Here is a 20,724-nt window from a genome sequence, read left to right as displayed (position 1 = left end):
GTTAGACTATTTTAAACTGATATTATTATAATTTTTTTTATATTAGCGTCCGGGTCAACTTGCACACAATTCCACTATTCTATCAAATAGCTGCCAGTCTGCCACCTCTACCAGCACGAGTCTCGGGTAACTCTATCCATCAATGCTTAAGTATTTGGCCAGAAATTACCTAGTGTTTTTGTCCCACAATTATAGTTCTTTATTTTAACAATGAGTTGAAAAAAGAAAAAAGCAAAGAAAAGACAACATTGATGAGTATCATTTGTGCTGAGATATTTCACATTTGAGGCTCTCATTGTTGAAGGCAAAGATATTTTCTCCATGCCATGCATTATTATTGTCCACTAGCCACCTTTCTCTTTTCTCTGTATTTAGCACATTAATATCTTCACCTGCTTTACCAAAACAAGAGAGTTGGAAAAATGGAGTCAGCCCTTCTGTATACAGCTCCAGCAACTGCAAGTAGTAGCAGCAGCCTCCTTAAAAGGAGGGGGACATTCTTGCCACCAGTTGATGCTCCATTTCATCTTCCACTTTCGGTAGGTTTTACTGGCTTTTGCTATGATCAGTTGAACACCCTTCGTCGAGAAATTATATTGTGTATACAGGTCAAATATTACTTCTTATAGTTATACTTATACATATATATTAAATCTTAAACACCTTTAGCGAAATTTGTATTTAGCTTCATTGCAAAATTGGGGTATGAAAAGCAGAATGCTACAGGCTAATTCAGGAATTTAAGTCAATAATTGCAAAATACACACTACACTCGCTTTCTATGCTAGTCTACTAGTGATTTCTTGATAGCTGCTGATGTTATCAATCTGAGAACTCCCTTCTTTTATTTTCTTCTCAATTTTTTCCAATTTTTTGTACTGTCCATTCCTCTTTCTGTTGTTGTCACTTTACTTAGCAGGACTATCTCTAGCTGATTTGACGGATGCCCATTTTATAAATATGATGGAATAGGCAATGACCATAACAAGGGAACAATAGTGCCAATTGGACTTGGATTGTTACTCTCGCTTTAAAATTTAACATGTTTGTCGAGTGGAAACTTTTGAATGATGATGTAATTGAAAGAATAAGTCTTGTTAATTTGAGAATACAAGACCTGGATTTCTTTTAACTTTGAATATATGATGTTTCGATTGAGGGCACTCTAACCAAAGGCAACAGGCCTACGGACATATAGAATATTACGTAAATTTGCTGGTAAATTAAGCGATCCTAGATCTGGAAATAGGTACTGATCTTGAAAATCTTAATTACTTTTGAATTTCCTAGTGTACCTTAAACCAATCAGAGAAAACATATACGTTATGCATGTAAACAAAGAAGAGACAAAGTTGTGGCTTTTCAAGTTGTAACTTCAGTTCATGCTGATAATGTGTGTTGTTTAAGTTGATAATTGTCGAGAAAGGGCCGACTGTCAAGCTTCAGTTATTGTCCAGAAAAGCTACGTCAAGTGTTGGGGGTTTTCATTATCCTTCAGAAAGCCTAGGAAATGCAAAGTCTTTAGCTGTAATGTGAAAGTAGAGGATGAGGCTTGTGAATTGGTTAACGGAGTTGAGCTTTCCATTGGGGATGGAGTTGATAGCATCGGTGCTTATCTTTGCAACGCGGTAAAGAACAACAATGGTACTGGCATTTTGCTCCTATCTGATATCTTTGGATATGAGGACTCATTTACCAGAGATTTTGCATATCGTGTTGCATGCAATGGGTACAAGTAAGTAATTTAGTCCTTCTATTCCTTTTCTATTTGAAAGGTGTCTCGTTTGGTTGCCTTACTTCATACCATGTGCAAGAAAGTGATGCAAACAAGCAACCTCGGTCATGAACATTTCTCCTTCTGGGTTCTGATTCTTTTTGTAGAATATTAATAATGATTTGTGACTTCATTTTACATATCAGGACACATAAAAGATAACTATAAGTAACCGTTCATGAAAAGTGAGATTAGTAACCTGAAAAATAAGACAGATACGTTCTATCTTATACGTTGTCAGTGTGTGTAAGTTATATTCATTAGTAATATTGTTTTCAGCTTCATTGTTATGTCAACCCCTTTTAGTTAGGAATTGAATTGAATTCCTTCTGTTGTTTGAAGGTGTTTATTGAATAATTTTGCAGTGTTCTGGTACCGGATCTGTTTCGTGGCAATCCATGGGGAAAGGACCAACCTCAGGCTTCGTTTGAGCAATGGCGTGGTAGCCTAGACAAACAACGGGTTGTGAGAGACATCCTCACATCGACAAAATGGATGGTCAATGAATTTGTGGCTGCAGGAATCTCAAAGAAGCTTGGCATCATTGGATTTTGCTTTGGAGGTGGCTTATTAATAGACATATTGGCCCAAGACCAGGGTTCTCAGTTTGGTGTTGGGATCTCATTCTATGGCACACGGACTGACGTATCTGTTGCTAGCAAGATTAAGGTTCCACTACTACTCATTGCAGGTGACAACGATTCACTTTGTCCTGTAAATGTATTGAAGGAGATTGAGAAAAATGCCAATGGTTGCAGAATGGTGGTTTTTGAGGGACGGGGTCATGGTTTTGCCCATCGACCTCAATCTTTAGACGACGATAAAGATGCAGAAGAGGCTTTCTTGATGATGAGAAACTGGCTGCATGATGGCTTAGTTTCTGAAAATTGATACTATTGCTGTGAATAGTCTTATTTGGTGAAATAAAATTCTTGCCAATTCGATACTTCCTTTATTTAACTCTTATCAAGTATAAGAAAATCTCATTTCAACAACATCTGTAGAAATTATTCACTGACAGAAAATAACAGAAAGTGGTTGATAATCAGGCCTTGTTCAGCTTATGACAGAGAGTCAGATATATTAATGCCATAAAGCTAAATATTCATTAGGCATTTTTTTATCGACTTGAGCCGAGGATCAATCGGAAACAGCCTCTGCACAAGGCAGGAGTAATGTCTGCGTACGTTCTACCCTTCCCAGACCCGACTTGTGGGGAATACATGGGTATGTTGTTGTTGTTTGTTGTTGCAGTCTTTTCGATTGATGCTTTCTTTTGTCCATAGGTGGCATCAAATTCCATCTTAAGCTTCCAAGATAAATTGGCATCATTTTATAAAAAGACAGCCGAAACACTAATTCCAAAAAGCATATACTCTAATACAACATAGATATCCTTGCAGCTAGTACTAATTATTCAATGCTAAAATCGAACACTATAAGCAATCTATGACTATAAATTTCAACACCTCAATTGCTTTGAACATCCACATCACTAGTACAAGTATTACAGAAGGGACTAATTTAAATTTTTGGATCCATGGCTAAGAAAATCTCAGTTGCCTTGCTTTTCATGGTTTTTGCACTTTGCTTCTATTTCAGCACCAGCCAGTTGACTGAGAGTCATGTTGAAACTCCGGGAACCATTGAGTCAAGTGACTTAACCAAGAAATACACTGTGAATTTGAACTTCCCAAGAACAAGAAATCTGTTGACTACAGTAGAATGTCCTTGCCCTGATTGCTCTTGCATGACTAGCACAATAGATGAGAAAGTTGAATGCCCTTGCCCTGATTGTTCTTGCATGTCCAACTCAAAGGAAACAGATCAAGGCCATTGAACAAGACCTTAAGATAGGAATCCCAATGTCATGGATTGTGGTTTTCTGAAACAAAACAAAAAAATGCTATGTTTGCTCTTGTGGTTCTTGATTGCTGTAACACAAAATAAGTAGTTGTACTTCTGGTTCATCACCTCAGATGCTATAAATAAATAATACTCCATTTCATGTTTGCTTCTATTTTCATGAATATTGTGAACCTTATGGATATATTGCCTCATTTTTATTGTTCAGACCATGCTCTTCTTTTAATAGAAAACTGATGAATTAGAAATAAATTCTTATAGCCCTCCAGATTACTCAACACACGAATTAGTTTTGCACTTCAATCTTATCCCCTATTGTTAAAATATCTGCTAGAATATCATTGACAGTGGAAAATAGAATATATAACAAAATTTTAATTGATATGTGATAGTTCTATACACACTACTCTTGATATCTGTCAGAAATTAAAGTTATTTGTTCATTTCTGACTCTCTTTTTTCAGTTTCTACGCAAGTGGCATTCTTTTTCTAATTATAGACTTCAGTATAATTAGGTTTGGTGCAAGTAGCTAAATGCAGGTAAAAGGGAAGACAACTGCAACAATTTAATTAATCTTAAGTCAACTCAACGTTTGGAACAATTTAATTCTAGAAAATATGACTACAAAAGACCACAAATTTCATATTCACTCATTTATTCCTCTTTTTGCTTTCTGTTGAACTTCTACTGCGTAGATGGTCTAAAGTGTTACAATCAAAGACAACGCAAAGGTACAGAAACACAGCGATTCCGCCTGGACTGGAAGCGTAGACTTTATACTCTCTCCCTTCTATTTTATTGTGTTTGATTAGATACAACAACAACAAACCCAGTGCAATCTCACACGTGGGGTCTGGGTAGAGTAGGTATGAAGGTAGACCCTAGGCTCAAGAACAGTAAAAATGACACAATAAACAAATATTAACAATGGCAAGGAAATCATCATCATATTATACTAAAAGTGGGAAGACCTTAAGGGTAAAGTTGAATTACCAAAATGTACATCAAAAATTAAACGACACTATTACACCTCATCTGAATACTATTCCTATAATAATTTCTGGTACTAAATAGTAAATTATCCTCCAATAAATGATAAGTGAAATAATTAAATGGAAAGTTAATCACATATTAATCAATTCATTATGTTCAAAAAATTAAAAAGTCGAAAAAAAAATCTTAACATATATTCAATTCTTCTGATCTATCTAATGACCATTTATCCTTTATATAGTAACTGATGCATTTAAGAAAGAAACCCATAAGTTAGAAACATCTCTATATATATATATATATATATATAATTGAGGGGGAAAGAGTGTTGATGTGGTACTTCTCAAAAGCTAGAAATTCCATTTATCTTTACCCACATTATTTTGGATTATTCTGTTATTTTAGCCGTTTACCTCATTAGTTAACCATTTAGCCAAACGTTTCATTGACTCACTTATTGAGTCACAATTAAAGCACCGTTTCAAAGCTTCCCTCTACCTTTTCAATTATACGTTCGCTTTCCCTAAGAAAGCCAAAAAAACTGACTTCCTCTTCTTCCCATTAATCTACTTAATTATGCGTTTTTTATTTTCTTCTTTCTCACACACAATTTCACATACATTTACATTTGTATATTAGAAAATACAGATGCATTACATAGCATCAGTGGAAGAAGGATCGAAGAAACAGAGCACAAAAAGAGTTAGTAAAGGTTGTTTGATGAATTAATTGTAATGGAGTCCTTTTTTTTAAATGATACAATTCAGGAGAGGATTTGCAGGGAAAAAAAGAAGAGAAATTGGAGCCCGGAGGCATGATGATGCACATGGGAAGACCGGCAAGAATAAGATTTTTGGTAAATAGTATTACAAGTAACCTTTTTTATTTTCTTCATGTTAAAGATCAGATTTTATTGCGTATAGATAAATTTCGTGATACTATAATTAACGTAAAAGAATTAAAGTAGACTCTTTTATAAGTATTCTCACATTTTCTAATTATTATATTATCCCTCAAATATTTTCTTTTATTCTATTTAGATTACTACAAATGAGCAATATTAATGTGATTATATGAAGTTGTCATGATTTATAATTTACAATTTACATGGTAACATCATAGGTTTGAACTGTTTTGTTACATATTTTTTAAAGTCTATATTAATTATGTGAAAGGATAAATAATTTTGAAGTGTTAGTGGAACAGAAAGAAACAAGAACTCAAAAGAATTCGACTACACACTTTTTCCTCCATGCTTATATGTGAAACAAAAAAAAATTATCTTGAAACAAAAGAAGCAATTTTGAATGTTTTCTCAGAGAATTACGAGAAAATAAAACTTCATAGGCATGAAGAGGGTGAAGGGATGGGCCAAATTTTCTGTCTTTTTCAGTAACCGTAGAAAAGAGGAGAGAAAAAGGAAATAGGAAAAGAAAGAAAAAGAATAAAAAAATGATAGACGATAAAGAGATAGTATCATTTTTGCTCGAATGAGAACCTTATTAATTTAGGGGTTGAATAATATCATTATTTAGTTGGTAATATCATTATTTCTTTCTACTTTTTTTTTACTAATAATTCCTTTTTTATTATTTTCTTTGTAATATTTTCCTGTTTTAATTCTTCATATGCAATTTTTTCCTTGTACATTTCAACTTTTCTTCATATACTTTTGCATATTGTATTTTGTGTGTTTCGAAAAAGTTTTAGATCAATAAGCAATTTCATAAAATAAATGCTTGAAGTAATCATTCATTTATTTTGGTACAAGAACACATATTATCTTACAATAGATTGACTTTATACATTTCCTTTGTCCCTTCATATTTTTTCCATCGCTTTAACATATATAATTATTATTTTTTCGGATTATTTTAGAAATTTTTTCACCCGATCTATTATTGTCAGGTAAACTACTACACCATTTTCATGATAGACAGACATATCACCAAGTAAAACACATCTATAGAAGTTAGAAAGTATAAACTTTTATTATTTCTATTTTATGATTTCAACTATACATATTATAATAACTATCTAATGGAAATTTTTAAGTTTCTTTACTATCTCTTGTGTATTTTAGTGGATTTAAAATATATAGTATGTTTTGCGGTTTGAAGATTGGGAATGATTATATAATATAGTGCTTTGAATGTTTTTTCATAGTCTGCTAGAATTTGCTTTTTAGTAAGTTTGTTTATGTCAGTACAATATATACTAACTGTAGTAAAATTATTAATATATATAAGTGCGTGGATACTTTGAAAGCTAAAAGTAGATGTTTGTAGTACTAAAAGTTAATGTTGGATACTTTGAAACAAATGCTTCAAAAAGAAACTGCTAATGTGTCTTTATTTTAATAAGGTATATATCTCTTTAATATAGGGTTAAGAAGGTGCTAAGCAAGTATTCTTGCTCCTTTTTCATTTTTCCTAAATACCTTTCTTTTTTAAGAAAATTTATTTTTGTAAATACATACAGATATGGAATTTTTATCTCTTATATGTCAACTATATTTATAAGATAACATTTGGCAAATTTATTGATCTCTTTTATAATCGCGCGAAGCGCGGCATATTCACTAGTTTATAATATACAGGAATTGAGTTTAAATTAGTTGAAGACACCTCCTTCAAAGTGAAAACATCTAAAATAAAAGGTTGAAAGACTAAAATATCATATAAAGTTGAGCACATTTTGTCTTTATAAACGGATAACACTCAATAAATAACGCTATAACATATTTTGTGGTATGTATACCAAAACGTAAGAGCACTCATAATTATGATAAGGCTGTTGAGTTTTTTCCAGTTGTACCAATATGAACCGATCACCTTTTATTTGGTTCATCTGTAAATGTATTTTTTTTAATCCTTTAAGGGATTTAATTCACACGGAACGTGGTATTAAATTGAAGCGTTACATTGTATATACATTGGGAATCCAACTAAATAATAGAGTATGAATGGTCTTTAATAAAGTGTTTTTGTCATTTTTTTACTCTAGCTTTATGTAGGTGATTATTTTGCTGCAAGTCTTTTGCAATATCTGCAGCATCCATCAAATTCCTCTCACATCAACCGTTTAGGGTTGTGCATTTGGATGATATTCGAGAATCCGAATCGATCAGCTCAATTCAAATTTTCGGATTTCAGATTTCGGATATTTGGATCGGATATGGATTATGTTTTTTTAAAATTTCGGATATTCTTCGAAATCCGAAATTATTAGAACATGTATAAATTTAGGGTTAGATCTTATTTCATCGAGCCTCTCTATCTCTAAGTTCTCTTTAGAGAGACTACTGCTCTATTCGTCTTCTCTGTATTCCGACTATCGGCAGCGACCGGACGATACCTCTTCTTTTATCGACTCGAATAATCCTATGAATTCAGCTTGCCTAATCTTTCGGCAGAAATCTTTTGGTATGAAACGATCTAAAGTTGTTACTAAATGAAGATCTAAATCATGCTTGCATTTTATGCATTATAAGATCACTAATTGCCTTTTATGTTGCTAAGGTGTGTGTTGAAATTTTTTTTTCTGTTGTTGGTGCAGAATGGATGAAATGGTGCATGGTCAGAGAGGATGGAGGGAGTTGACTGCGTTACGGGATAGATTAGCAATAGCCTTAATAATACGCACAATCCGATCCGACAATCCAAAATAGTTATCCGATCCAAACTTTAAAATCCGATCCGATGTTAATTCGGATTGTATTTTGTAGAATCCGAAATTTCAATCCAAAATGTGCTAAATCCGATCCGATTCATGCACAACCCTAGCACCAATAACTATAGTTAGAGGTATTCTTTAAATTTTCTATTAGAATAATAATTTTATATGTTGATTAAATATATTTTCGTTTGTCAATGTTTACTTTTGAATAAATACTCCATCTTATAATTATTGATAATTAATTATTTTCAATTGGAAAACAAGTTCTTGAAGTGCTTCGAATTAGATAATTTCCTCTTACAAATTCTTAGAGAATGTAAGATAAGCATGCGAGTAGATGTATGTTTTATTTTTATTTTTCCTTTGCAAAAAATACCTTTTCAGCTAACTATTGTAGGTTAGACAATTATCTTGGTTCTATGTGGCATCAATAAAGAACTTACATCAAGAACGTGGTCTATGACAAGATGACAGATTTGTACCTCATAAAATCAAAAGTAATATAATAAAATATAGTATCTAACTAACAAACTTTAGTTATTCTTTGTTGCATGTTCACATGAAATGTAGGAATTTTGAGTTCAAATTCTTGAATTATAACTCAAACAATTTTCTAATGTTTATATGACTTCTAAAATATTTGTATAAATTTGGGATACAAGTGCAATGCACGTGTCGATGACTAGTAAGATAAAAGAAACAAATAGCATAGCATGTAATAGCAGAGAAACTAGGAATACGAAACTACAAGAGAAGTGCGAAAACTACCGACAATAATGCCATATCGTCTAGTCAGCAAGGAACTCGGAATAGGAGAATACAAGACTAGTACTAAAACTATTAATACGACTAGAAGAGGCTCTCGACTACTTGTCAATCCACATCCCTAATCATCGACCTCCACACCTCCCTATCGAGGGTCATGTCCTCAGTAAGCTGAAGTAGAATCATGTCCTTCCTAATCACCTCTCCCCAGTACTTCCTAGGCCTCCCTCTGCCTCTCCTCTGACCCGCTACGGTCACACTCTCGCATTTCCTCACCCAGGCATCGATGTCTCTTATTTTTACATGCCCGATCCATCTCAGTCTCGATTCCCGTAACTTGTCTTCCACATGGGCCACACCCACCTTGTCCCTAATAACTTCATTCCTAATCTAGTCCTTCCTGGTATGCCCACACATTAATCTCAACATCCTCATCTCTGCTACTGTCATCTTCTGGACATGAGATTTTTTGACTGGCTAACACTCGGCTCCATACAACATAGTCGGTCTAACTACCACTTTGTACAACTTACCCTTAAGTGTTGGTGGCATATTCCTATCACACAAAACACCAGACACAAGCCTCCATTTTATCCACCCTGATCCAACACGATGCGTAATATCCTTGTCAATATCCACATTCCCCTGAATAACATACCCAAGATACTTAAAATTATCTCTCTTGGGGATGACTTATGTCTGGTTCCTGCGTCCCAATACTGAACTTACACTCTAAGTATTCAATTTTTGTCCTACTCAACTTAAAACCTTTAGACTCCAGGGTCTGCCTCCACAGCTCCAGCTGATTGTTAACCATGCAGCGCGTCTCATCGATTAGCACTATGTCATCTGCAAATAATATACACTATGGCACCTCCCCCGAATGTGGCGTGTCAGCAAGTCCATCGCAAGGACAAATAAAAATGGGCTAAGAGCTGAACCCTGATGCACTTTCAATTGGTATCAGAGCTAGTCTTACACTTTTTGCTTAACAGCTTGTGAGAAAAGATCATGGCAAATCAAGTAATTGTTGGAGCACCCTTTCAAGAAGGAACATCGCAAGTTAGGCCACCATATTTCAATGGACAATACTTTTCTTACTGGAAAGTACATATGGAAATATATGCAAAATCATATGATGTCAAAGTATGGTGCGTTATCAAAAAGGGGAACTATCCACTACCAGCAGCAGCTCAACCATCTGCTGATCCAGAAGATATAGATGAGTACACAGATGAGCAAATGGCAGTTGTTCAGGTTAATGCTAAGGCACGAAATTTATCTATAATGCTATAAGTGGAGAGGAATATAAGAAAATCTCAAGTTGTGATACAGCTAAAGAAATATGGGATAAACTGAAAGTTATGTATGAAGGAACCAGCAAAGTGAAAAAAACTCACATTAATATATTGGTTCATGACTATGAACTCTTCCAGATGAAAGAAGGAGAATCCATTGAGGAAATGTTTGCAAGGTTCAGCAAAATCATTAGCGATCTAAAAGCTTTTGGCAAACCATACTCAAGTGGTGATCAAGTTCGGAAAATTCTAAGGATTCTACCTACCACTTGGTAGACAAAAGTAGTTGCACTCGAATCACAAGATCTAAACAAACTTTCATATGATGAGCTTCGAGGAGATCTTATAGCATTCGAGAAAATTCACCTCAAGAAAACAAACCAGGAAGAAAAAAAGAAAACAGTTGCCTTCAAAGCAACAACTGAAAGACCAGAAAATGATATTGATGACGACCCAGAAGTTCTTGAAGAAGAGATTGCCATGGTACCAAAGAGACTGGATCTAATGTTTCAAAGATAAGGTTCAAAATTCTCAAACTTAGAGAAAATGCAGTAAAAGCCTTCAAGGAAGTACATGACAGGATTGATGGGGTGACAGTTTCAGCCAATGCCAGCTTTGAACATTTGAAGGAGGCGATTTGCAATACTCCTACTTATTACTTACATCGTTAGTTGTGGAAGTTTCAAACAATCTCTTTTTGCTATTTTGCTGTTTTGGACTGGATAACCAGTCGCTAGATATTTTTCTTTATTTTTGCTTAACCTTGCATGCCTATAATTTGCAAATATTTGCCTATGATATGTCAGTTTCTACTTAATTTCAACTGTATATATGCATATCCCCTCTTTGCTGATGTCAAAAAGGGGGGAGAAAGAAATTGTACATTGTATGACATATAGCAACTCCTGTAGAGGGGGAGTCGACTGAAGTATAGGCAGCTCTTGTTGAGGGGGAGTCGACTGAAGTATAGGCAGCTTTTGTTGAAGGGGAGTCGATTGAAGTATAGGCAGCTCTTGTTGAAGGGGAGTCGACTGAAGTACATACAGCACCTGTTGAGGGGGAGTCGACTACAGAGAAGTAAACTGTTGTTTCTATATATTATTTTTGTCATCATCAAAAAGGGGGGAGATTGTTAATTATGAGTTTGAATGATGAAAAATAATATAACACATATGGTGCAGGATCACAAGGAATAAAATAAAGGAATCAAGAAGCAATACCATTGAAGAATAGATTAAGAAAACAATCTATTACCGGGAGCAATGCAAGGGGAAAAAATCAATGATTAGAGATGAAAAAGGAAGAAGCAGCGGAGATCGGAAGAAGAATTAATCAATGATTCGATAAATGATTGACGGAAGCTATTACAGAAATGTCCAGAATCAAAGGAAAACGAGATAGCAAAGGGCTGCACTGGAGATCGTTGAAGTCAGAAATCAAGGGATCTATTGCAAATCACTCAAGTAACAAAAAGATATGCCTAGTGGATGAAAATCTTGTCAAGACCACAAATCAAGGAAGATCAACGGAAACTTGACTTTATTCTCGAAAAGAATCAATCTATGATTTCTTTCAAGGATCAACTCCCTTGGGTTTGTAATCTCTCAAGCTTCACGTCATTCAAGAGTCAAATAGGCCTCACGAGGTATATATATAAATATATACATATGTTCCAGACTTGAAGAAGATATACTTTGAACAAACCAACTTAAATCTCTTTGTTCTACTTCAAATAAAACACTGTAGTCTGCTCTAGATTTTTTGTGTAACAAAGAAGAGAAGAGAGAGAGAAAAGAATACTCGTGAGACATTGTGCCAATTATAGAGAGAAGAACGAGTGACAAAAGCTGTTGGTGTATAACTACATCAACTCATCTGTACTAAGCCATTTCATACTTGAAAGAGATCACCCTTGCAACCCAAGGGTACTGGACGTAGGATTTACTCTGAATCTGAACTAGTATAAAAATATATTGTGTCATTTACTTTCTGCAATTTATCTTTTTTATTCAATTTCTAAAAAGCCCAGTCGACTAGAAGTCAAATTAGTCGACTACTGCGAAAAAGAAAAGAAAAATCACAATTCACCCCCTCTTCCCCCCCCCACATTCAGTAACCCTATCATCACAGGAAAATAGTATGAGTCTCCTCCCACAGTCCTCACCCGAGTCTTCGCTGCATCATACATATCCTTAATCATCCTAATGTACGCTACCGGAACACCACTAACCTCCAGACATCTCCACAAAATCTCCCTTGGGACTTTATCGTAAGCTTTTTCTAAATCGATGAACACCATATGTTGGTCCCTCTTCCTCTCCCGATACTGCTCCACCAACCACTTCATAAGATGTTCGAACGCTCCGGTATGAAACTGAATTGATTCTCTAAAATAGACACACTCCTCCTCACCCTCCTCTCCATCATCCTCTCCAACACTTTCATAGTGTGACTCAGTAGCTTGATACCCCTAGAGTTTTTATAATTTTGGATATCACCCTTGTTCTTGTACAACAGGACCATCAAACTCCACCTCCATTACTCGGGCATCTTCTTAGTCCTAAAATGACATTAAACAGTCCAGTAAGCCACTCCAAGCCTACCCATCCCACGGCCTTCCAAAATTCTACCGGAATCTCGTTTGGCCCAGTCGCCCTGCCTCTACTCATCTTTTGCATTACCTCCTCAACCTTAATATGCCTATAAACCCTAAAATCACGTCGGTTCTCTGAGTTCTCCAACTCGCCAAGCACAATGTTCCTGTCCGTATCCTCTTTCAAGAGTTTGTGGAAGTATGACTGCATCATGCGCCTAATGCACGCCTCTTCCACCAATATTTTTCCATCCTCGTCTTTGATGCACCTCACTTGGTCTAGGTCCCGAGCCTTCCTCTCTCGAACCTTGGCTAACTTGAACAATCTTTTGTCACCACCTCTGCCCCCAAGTTCTGCATAAAAGTGTTCAAATATTGCGGTCTTAGCCGTCGTGACCACTAGTTTTGCCTCTTTCTTAGCCTTCTTATAACACTCCCTAAGCGTCCTCCTCTCCTCCTTGTCGGCGTTCTCCACTAACTTCATATACGCCACTTTCTTGGCTTCTACTTTACCTTGAACCTCTCCATTCCACCACCAATCATTTTTGTAACCCCCGGAGAAACCCTTCGTTACCTTTGTGACCCCTAATACAAAGTTTATAAAATTAAAGATACTCTTTTCATGTAAGCTAAATATATCCAAAGTAATTCTTTGAAATGAGCAACGAGTAGGGAGTAAAGAAAAATTCTTATTTATCAACAATGAATTATAATGAAAGCACTTATTTTCTTTCATTTTTATCTCTTTATAAAAGAAAGAACTTTGATATCAAACGAATTCCAACAAGTTTTATATCATAAATTGTAAAATGGGGATCCTAGATTTAAATAGTTTTCAAAATTAAAAAAGTGATATTCTCTTTAGAACAGACTAGAAAGGAAAGTGTGTTACAGAAATAGGATAAACAGAGTATATATTACTCCCTCTGTCCTAATTTGTTTGATGCATTTCGAATTTATAGAGTCAAACAAATTTTTCTTTGACCATAATTTTTTCATATGCCTTTTAAATATTTCAAACTAATAATTATTATGACTTATAGTACTTTTGATGTAGTCTCCATATATGTAAATTTTATTTCAATAAATTAAAGATCTTATGTCCGAATTTACGGTCAAATTAAGAAGTTTGACTCTCGAAATCCGAAATGCATCAAACAAATTGAGAGATGAAGTGGGTACATACTTGTCTGCCCATAAAGAAAGAAAGAGAGAATTCAAAGAGGGACCGCAACCTATCTCATATTTGGTCGCCCTGGATCACAAACTAGAAATTAATAAGATAGTTGTCTGAAAGCTAAGAGTAGCTACTGGCCTGAAAAGATAGGAATTGGGTCTATAGATCCAGAAAAATGAGGTGGAATTGCTATTGAATCAGATGTTCGGGAGGGAAAGCTTGTTTGAGCTAGTCCGTCTTGTATTCATTGGTTTGATTTAAACATCGAATGAGACCACATTATTCCCGTATCTATTATCGATAGATATAAGATCAACTTAAAAATTTTGGAGGATATGAATGTGGGATAAAATCATTTCTTAATTACAAACTTTTGAAAGGGTTATAGATGGTAGTGTTTAAGATACACCACCAGTCATTGACATTAATAAATGTGTTAAGAAGGCCGAAAATAACTTAGAAGCAGCCATGATGACATTATATTAGTTTGAACCAAAATATACATTAGATGGTCTCTACCATTGATGCTTTCCTTTATCCATAGGTGGCAACGATACCATCTTCACTTTCCAAGAGAAATTGGTATGAGCATATACTCTAATACAACATAGATATTCCAGCAAGTACTGATTAATCAAGGTTAAATATCGAACATTGTGGGTGTGTTTGGTATGAAAGAAAATATTTTCCAATTTTTCCATGTTTGGTTGGCTTAAATATTTTGGAAAATATTTTTCTCATGAACTCATTTTCCTCCAATGGGAGGAAAATATTTTCCCTATCAAAAGAATGAAAAATATTTTCCGAAATTCTTTTTCAACCTTCCCTACCATATTCCCATCCCAACCAACCCCCACCTTCCCTACCCTATTCCAAAAGTATTTTCTTTCATTTCAACAAAATGATATAGTAAAAAGTATTTAGTATTTCTTTTGATGATGTGGAATATTTTCTTTCATTTCAATCTTTTCATGTCGTAGAAAAGGCATTTTTTTTCATTTCAATAAAATGACTATTTTTCTTTTCATGACGTAGAAAAAGTATTTTCTTTCATTTCAATATTTTTATGATTTAGAAAAAGTATTTTATTTCATTTCAACAAAATTAATACTTTATTTTCATGTTGTAGAAAGAGTACTTTCTTTTTCAACAAAAAAAAGAGTATTTTTTTTTTGAGTTATGGAGCATAAATTTCAACTTTGTTTTGTATAAAAAGTAAAGCATCACATTAGTTCTTTTAGATTTGTGTGAATTTTTAAAAGAATAATTAAATTCTTGAAGAAAATAGAGTCCTGAAAACTTTGGGTATTTGAGAGGGGAGCACTAATTACCGAATCAGTCTTTGAGTCATCCTAATAAATCCTCGTAGGTAATGCTCTTGGTTTGCCTTCCATCAGTATATCAGCCTAAGGCTTCGCTCTATTACATGTGTTGTAAGCTTTCCAATCGGAAATATGGGGACTTGGGGGAAGGGGTGAGGAGAATAGCATAAAAAATTATTTTCCTAAAAAATATTTTCTACTCTCTAACTAAACAGTAGAAAATATTTTCAAAAAATTATTTTTCACTCACCAACCAAACAAGAAAAAATAAATAATAAAATCACTCACTTTCCATGTTTCGTACCAAACACACCCTATGTCAATATAAATTCCAACTATTCAATAGCATTGAGCAGCCGCATCAATAGCAAAAGCATTATACAGAGGGACTAGTTTATACTTTTTTATCCATGGCAGCGAAAACCTCAGTTGTCTTGCTTTTCATGGTTTTTGCACTTTGCTTCTATCTCAGCACCAGTGAGTCAATTGAGAGTCATGTTGAAACTCGTATGTCCACAATATATCAATCTTATATTCCTATGGTATTGAGTCTATTACAAACGAATATAATACGATTTTTAACTAAGCAAGACTGTTAGGTATATTTCTATCCTAACCGTGAAATCGTTTCCCAAGCCGCGGGTTCAGAAACAAGCTCTCTTTAATTCTACTCTAATCTAAACATGGCTTTCCCACTAGCATAGATAGTAGGGTGAATTGGTAGCTACTACATTTCACAAGTTAAAACTAGAATTAAAGAAACAACCATAAGATGATAATCCGAATTAACGAAGATATAATTAATAAATATTAATAATCATGTCAACCACAACCCTAGAAACTAGAGTGCTTAGCCACTCATGTTCGTAGTAATAACTTACCAAGTATTTTGCATAAACAAATTACAAAGAAATGATGAAGGAATGAATAACTCGATGATTTTCTCCTCCAAAGAATGTTCCCAACGTCTTCTCTCCTTAAAAAATAGTCTCCTTAGGTCTAAAGTGTGTCCAAAGTCAGAAAAAAAGGTTTATCCATGTATTTATACCAAGCAGGGTTGGGCCTAGACGAAATCTCCCTTTCCTAACCGAAATAGGAAAACTTTCAAACTTATTGCTTTTCATGCGTCGCATTGTGCGTCGCCCCGTGCGTCGCACTAGTGCTTTTTCCTGTCAGACCAAAAAAAACCCAGTCTCTGAACTTTAAAAATTTCTGACATAAAATTACACTAATGTGTCGCACTGTGCGTCGCACTAGTGCATTTCTTCAGCAGTTGCTTCTTCCTTGAATTTTAACGTCCAGAATTGATCATCTACGCCCGAACACGATCCCTGCTTAATCCCTTGGGCTTTTACTCAGATTTCAAAGCTCCAATAGCTCGAATTAGTTCTACAACATCTACATAACTCGGAATCGCTCCTACAAGGCATAAAACACATAATAAGTGCAAAACACTAACAATTAAAGCTCAAACATAATTAAAGTATAGTGAATTAGAGTGCAATAAGCGATTAAAACACGAGATTATAGCCTACCATCACCACCCCACACTTTAACCATTGCTCATCCTCGAGCAATCAAACTACACTTTACAACAACACGGCCTCTTTAAACAACTCTCATAACTCATCACACCAAGAATATTTAAAATAGATTAAGCACTTTAATGTAACATCCTCGCCTCAAGATTTGACTCACAAGCACTACGTATTTTTCACAACCCGTTCACTTACTCTAACACAGAGGTCAATGACATTACTTTTTCTTCATGAATCAAGTACCCTCACACAACAATAGAGAGTAATTCCATACACAATAAAGTTTAAGAACAATCAAGAACTCAAGATATAGAGAATTCTCCCACTCTCAGAAACAACATTCATATGCCACAAAAGATGCACCATAGGCTTGCCCATAGTGTACTACTCTACTAATTGAGTTCGTTTAGTCAAGGATCAAGTAGGACTTTATTTGGTTGTAATGTAGGCTGCAGGACAGGTAGGATACATTTAGATATAAGAGTGATTAAACCTCCCTAAGTACTTTTAATACTTACCATTTACCATTAAAAACCCCACAATTAGGTCAAACCAAACTCCACCTTCACATCAATATAATATACATCAACTCCCTACTTCTTTAAGCACAATTACATCAAGAGTTATCACTTATCAAGGAATATTTGCACAATAATACAACTAAAAAAAATTCTTTTCTTTTTCAATTCAAGTGGCTCTTACTTTTTCAAGACAATGCACCTTTCTTCTTATTTCAATAATTTCACTCAAAAGCCAAACCAACACCTCACACTTTAACTTTTACAAAGTTTATAACAAATTTAAGTGCTCCCGGGAGGTAAAAGGTTCAAATAGATGGTCAATTCAAACAAATGGGTAAGGCTTGTAATGTGGTTGCCAAAGAAATAGGATAATAGGCTCAAAGGGGTTAACTACGATACATAACAATTAGGTGGATAAAAGTATATAACTGGCTCAACAAAGAAATGCCTATATCACTTCCTAGACTGACCAAAACTACAAATTCGCTTTGCAAACACATGGGGCAAGTTCTAGACATCAAATGCAATGCACAGAATACACAAAAACCTCACACACACACCTAGCACATAACTCACTCAGGATTGGACCCATCTAGACACTCTAGTCAAAGCAGTTAAGCCAAGTTAAGATCATACAATTTAAGGTATTGATACAAGAGTCAAAAAAAACTGAGCCTAAGCGTCACAACTAAAGCACTCACTATTCTCAAGGCATAACAAAGTCAAGAGATATTGCTTCAATTCCAATCACAGCGCAAGGGTTCCTACTCCTAAAAATAATTAAACTAACTACACCCAATTCAAACAAAACCCTTGGAAAAGAACCACAGCACAAAGAAAAACCAAGGGGTAATTACTACACTACTTACAAGAGAAAATCTTTTTGTCCTTTTTCTTTCGACTTAAATCCCTCAAGAAAATTGTCTAGGAGATCCATCGTCGGGAAAAGTCCAATTTTTCTACCTTTTTCGATTTTTTTTTATTATTATTATTTTTTCTTATATACTACTACCAATTATCTAGAGAAATTCTCCCATGCCACATTTAAAGGAGTGCAGTATCCCTAATGCACAAATAAAGCAAAACAATACGAGGGTGGACAAGAAAATCCTTAAAAGGCCAAAGGACAAAGCAATAGCGGCTTACAGGGTACTCATACTTCCTCTAGGCATGGTCCTTTGTGTGGGCACCCCACACTTAGTTCTCACCATCTAGCTTGCTTTTGCACTCTTCCAAAGGCTTTTCTTCCTATGCTTGTAATCCTACAAAATAAAACAACACTACAAAAATAATATAAAATAAAATAAAATAAAAAAAGCAGTAAAGCTGGGTTGCCTCCCAACAAGCGCCTGATTTAACATCGCGGCACGACACAGAATCTCGTCTAATCATTGGAAAGTAACACCTTCGACTTCTGACGATCAAAGTCACCTCCATAATAGTGCTTTACTCTTTGTCCGTTCACTAAGAACATTCTCTCACCACCTACGACGCGCAGCTCAATTGCACAATGTGAGGTGACTCTCACTACCTCAAACGGGCCCAGCCATCTTGATTTGAGCTTCCCCGGAAAGAGTCTCAACTTCAAATTGAACAAGAGAACCAATTGGCCCGGTTCGAACTCGCGATGGTGGATATGCTTATCATGTCAGCGCTTGGTCTTTTCTTTACATTACTTGGCATTCTCATACGTGTGCAAGCAAAACTCATCAAGCTCGTTCAATTACATCAACCATTTTTCACCCGCTAATTCTGCATCAAAGTGCATCTTCTTTATCGCCCAATAGGCCTTGTGCTCAAGTTCCACCGGTAAATGGCGTGCCTTCCCATAAACCATCTTGTAAGGGGAGGTTCCGATTGGAGTTTTGTAGGCGGTCTGGTATGCCCATAGAGCATCATCAAGCTTTGCAGCCCAATCTTTCCTACTTGCACTAACCGTCTTCTCTAGAATCTGCTTTATCTCTCTATTTGACACTTCAACTTGTCCACTTAGTCTGAGGATGGTAAGCGGTCGCAACCTTATGTTTGACCCCGTATTTCGCTAAGATATTGTCCAATAGCTTATTATAGAAATGGGTGCCCCCATCACTTATCATCACTCTGGGAGTGTCGAACCTTGTAAAGATATGCTTTTTCACAATGTTGACCACAACCTTAGCATCATTGTTAGGAAGAGCAATGGCCTCCACCCACTTAGACACATAGTCAACGGCCACCAAAATGTACTTATACCCATTGGACAAGGGAAACGGTCCCATAAAATTAATTCCCCACACATCAAATTTCAACCTCCATAATACCATGCAATGGCATCTTATGCCTTTTCGTAATTGTTCCTATTCTCTGGCACCTATCACACCTCCTTACGAACTCATGGGCATATTTAAACAACTTAAGCTAATAGAAACTCGATTGCAACACCTTGGCTATCGTTTTGTCACTCGCATGATGACCACCATAAGGCGACGCATGACAGTCATGTAAGATAACATTTATTTCAGATTCGGGCACACATCTTCTCATTAACTGATCGGTACAAGATTTGAACAGAAACGGTTCGTCCCACACATATGATCTCACATCTCGCAAGAACTTCTTTTTAGCATGAGTTTCAAGATCATGCGGCATTTCTCCACTTGCCAGATAGTTTACAAAATCTGCATACCATGGCACCTCCCCAGCAGTAACGGCCAACAATTGCTCATCCGAGGAGGTTTCCTTGATGACATCTCCCTCAGCTACATGATTTCGAGTTTCTAACCTGGACAAGTGATCAGCCACTTGATTTTCTGTTCCTTTACGGTCTTGGATCTCCAAGTCAAATTCATGTAAGAGTAAAACCCAATGGATTAGCCTTGGTTTAGCATCTTTATTTTCTAACTAATACCCGATGGTTGCATGGTCTATGTAGACGATGACTTTGGTGCCAACCAAATAGGCCCGAAATTTATCGAACGCCCACACTACAGCAAGCAACTCCTTTTCTGTCACAGTATAATTTATTTGATCAGGAATGAGAGTCTTGCTTGCATAGTAAATGGAGTGAAATAGTTTGCTCCTCCTCTGGCCCAATACGGCCCCAATTGCACCATCACTAGCGTCACACATCAGCCCAAATGGCTCATTCCAGTCAGGAGCCACTATGATTGGTGCATTCACTAACTTCTTTTTCAGCTCCTCGAATGCTTTCAGACAATC

General features: G+C 35.6%; 1 protein-coding gene across 1 annotated transcript; it reads left to right on the top strand.

The window, feature by feature from the left end:
- Positions 1-310: 310 nt before the first annotated feature.
- Positions 311-3,794, top strand: LOC107777505 (uncharacterized). Its single transcript, XM_016597544.2, has 3 exons — positions 311-539; positions 1,458-1,735; positions 2,140-3,794. Exons 1-3 carry the CDS (start codon positions 423-425, stop codon positions 2,663-2,665), a joined length of 921 nt encoding a protein of 306 aa, XP_016453030.1. The 5' UTR covers positions 311-422; the 3' UTR covers positions 2,666-3,794.
- Positions 3,795-20,724: the final 16,930 nt, after the last annotated feature.

The sequence above is a fragment of the Nicotiana tabacum genome, chromosome 4, assembly GCF_000715075.1.
Source record: "Nicotiana tabacum cultivar K326 chromosome 4, ASM71507v2, whole genome shotgun sequence".
Lineage (NCBI taxonomy): Eukaryota > Viridiplantae > Streptophyta > Magnoliopsida > Solanales > Solanaceae > Nicotiana > Nicotiana tabacum.
Note: the sequence above shows the minus strand (reverse complement) of the source record. Positions and strands in the feature narration are given on the sequence as shown.